The following is a 2,500-nucleotide window of genomic DNA, read 5'->3' on the forward strand; positions in this document are numbered from 1 at the left end:
CGTCCAGCAACAGTTTACTGGACAGGCCCATGCAGAGAGACTCCTTCAGACACAACTCTGGGACGAGGACAGACGAGAGACGACAGAGGAGAGACGAGAGACGAGAGAGGAGAGACGAGAGAGGAGAGAGGAGAGAGGAGAGAGGAGAGACGAGAGACGACAGAGGAGAGACGAGAGACGACAGAGGAGAGACGAGAGAGGAGAGAGGAGAGAGGAGAGAGGAGAGACGAGAGACGAGAGAGGAGAGAGGAGAGAGGAGAGAGAGGAGAGAGGAGAGAGAGGAGAGAGGAGAGACGAGAGACGAGAGACGAGAGACGAGAGAGAGGGAGAGGAGAGAGAGGAGAGAGAGGAGAGAGGAGAGACGAGAGAGGAGAGAGGAGAGAGGTGAGAGGAGAGACGAGAGACGAGAGAGGAGAGAGGAGAGACGAGAGACGAGAGAGGTGAGAGGAGAGACGAGAGACGAGAGAGGTGAGAGGAGAGAGGAGAGACGAGAGAGGAGAGAGGAGAGAGGTGAGAGGAGAGACGAGAGACGAGAGAGGAGAGAGGAGAGAGGAGAGAGGAGAGACGAGAGACGAGAGAGGTGAGAGGAGAGACGAGAGACGAGAGAGGAGAGAGGAGAGAGGAGAGACGAGAGACGAGAGAGGTGAGAGGAGAGACGAGAGACGAGAGAGGAGAGAGGAGAGAGGTGAGAGGAGAGACGAGAGACGAGAGAGGTGAGAGGAGAGACGAGAGACGAGAGAGGAGAGAGGAGAGAGGAGAGAGGAGAGACGAGAGACGAGAGACGAGAGACGAGAGAGGAGGGAGAGGAGAGACGAGAGAGGAGAGAGGAGAGAGGAGAGAGGAGAGAGGAGAGAGGAGAGAGGAGAGAGGAGAGAGGAGAGAGGAGAGAGGAGAGAGGAGAGACGAGAGACGAGAGAGGTGAGAGGAGAGACGAGAGACGAGAGAGGAGAGAGGAGAGAGGAGAGACGAGAGACGAGAGAGGTGAGAGGAGAGACGAGAGACGAGAGAGGAGAGAGGAGAGAGGTGAGAGGAGAGACGAGAGACGAGAGAGGTGAGAGGAGAGACGAGAGACGAGAGAGGAGAGAGGAGAGAGGAGAGAGGAGAGACGAGAGACGAGAGACGAGAGACGAGAGAGGAGGGAGAGGAGAGACGAGAGAGGAGAGAGGAGAGAGGAGAGAGGAGAGACGAGAGACGAGAGACGAGAGACGAGAGACGAGAGAGGAGAGAGGAGAGAGGTGAGAGGAGAGACGAGAGACGAGAGAGGAGAGAGGAGAGAGGAGAGAGGAGAGAGGAGAGAGGAGAGAGGAGAGAGGAGAGAGGTGAGAGGAGAGACGAGAGACGAGAGAGGTGAGAGGAGAGACGAGAGACGAGAGAGGAGAGAGGAGAGAGGAGAGACGAGAGACGAGAGAGGTGAGAGGAGAGACGAGAGACGAGAGAGGAGAGAGGAGAGAGGTGAGAGGAGAGACGAGAGACGAGAGAGGTGAGAGGAGAGACGAGAGACGAGAGAGGAGAGAGGAGAGAGGAGAGAGGAGAGACGAGAGACGAGAGACGAGAGACGAGAGAGGAGGGAGAGGAGAGAGAGGAGAGAGGAGAGAGGAAACGTATAACCATGAAAAGTTAAAGGAACCAGTTTTCTTCTGCTTCCTTGTCAACACCTGGTGTTTACATTACCCACAATGCAACTCACACTGTGCAACAGGAGGTTTGGGTGTGTTAAGTTAGCAGTGGCTAATGCTAGCCTGAAGCAGAGAGGAGCTCACGGATTGATCTCCACGGGTCAAAGGTCACACTGAGCGTACCCGTGTTGTTGATGGCGTGCGTCCACAGCAGCTGGGCGACGTCATGCGTCCACGCCTCTTTGTCGTCTCGGTCCTGCGCCTGCAGCGTCACGCAGTCTCTGGTCCGAGGAGCCTGACGCACCCACACCTCGAACTTCAGCCCGTCGTCGCCCACGCTCTGAGTCAGACCCATGTCGCCCGTCTGCAGCCGGACACCATCGATGGATATTAATACATATATCATATATATATATACATATAACATCCAGCTGGATGTTTACAGCAAATGCTTTTCCTCTCAAAGTGAAATCAAAGTTCCAGTCGTCTGTGTTTTAGTGAGCAAAGAACGTTTTGTACATTGATACTGTACTTGTACCTGTAGCTGGTTGTTTCTACAGTAACTAGTTGTCTGTACTTTGACACTGTACTTGTAGCTGGTTGTCTGTACCTTGATACTGTACTTGTAGCTGGTTGTCTGTACCTTGATACTGTACTTGTACCTGTAGTTGGTTGTCTGTACTTTGACACTGTACTTGTAGCTGGTTGTCTGTACCTTGATACTGTACTAGTACCTGTAGTTGGTTGTCTGTACCTTGATACTGTACTTGTAGCTGGTTGTCTGTACCTTGATACTGTACTTGTAGCTGGTTGTCTGTACCTTGATACTGTACTAGTACCTGTAGTTGGTTGTCTGTACCTTGATACTGTACTAGTACCTGTAG

At 53.2% G+C, this 2,500-nt stretch overlaps 1 protein-coding gene across 4 annotated transcripts in view; it reads right to left on the reverse strand.

Annotated features, from left to right (window-relative positions):
- The window catches only part of arhgef40 (Rho guanine nucleotide exchange factor (GEF) 40), a 32,307-nt gene that overhangs the window by 4,745 nt on the left and 25,062 nt on the right, over positions 1–2,500 (reverse strand). For all 4 annotated transcript variants that reach the window (XM_035617901.2, XM_035617909.2, XM_035617893.2 and 1 more), the window contains 2 exons: positions 1,800–1,980; positions 1–57 (listed from right to left, as the gene is read on the reverse strand). The exon at positions 1–57 is cut by the window's left edge and continues 54 nt beyond it. In XM_035617901.2, the coding sequence (XP_035473794.2) occupies positions 1–57; positions 1,800–1,980 (238 nt within the window). The remainder of the gene's footprint in view (positions 58–1,799; positions 1,981–2,500) is intronic.

Source organism: Scophthalmus maximus, chromosome 12 (assembly GCF_022379125.1).
Source record: "Scophthalmus maximus strain ysfricsl-2021 chromosome 12, ASM2237912v1, whole genome shotgun sequence".
Lineage (NCBI taxonomy): Eukaryota > Metazoa > Chordata > Actinopteri > Pleuronectiformes > Scophthalmidae > Scophthalmus > Scophthalmus maximus.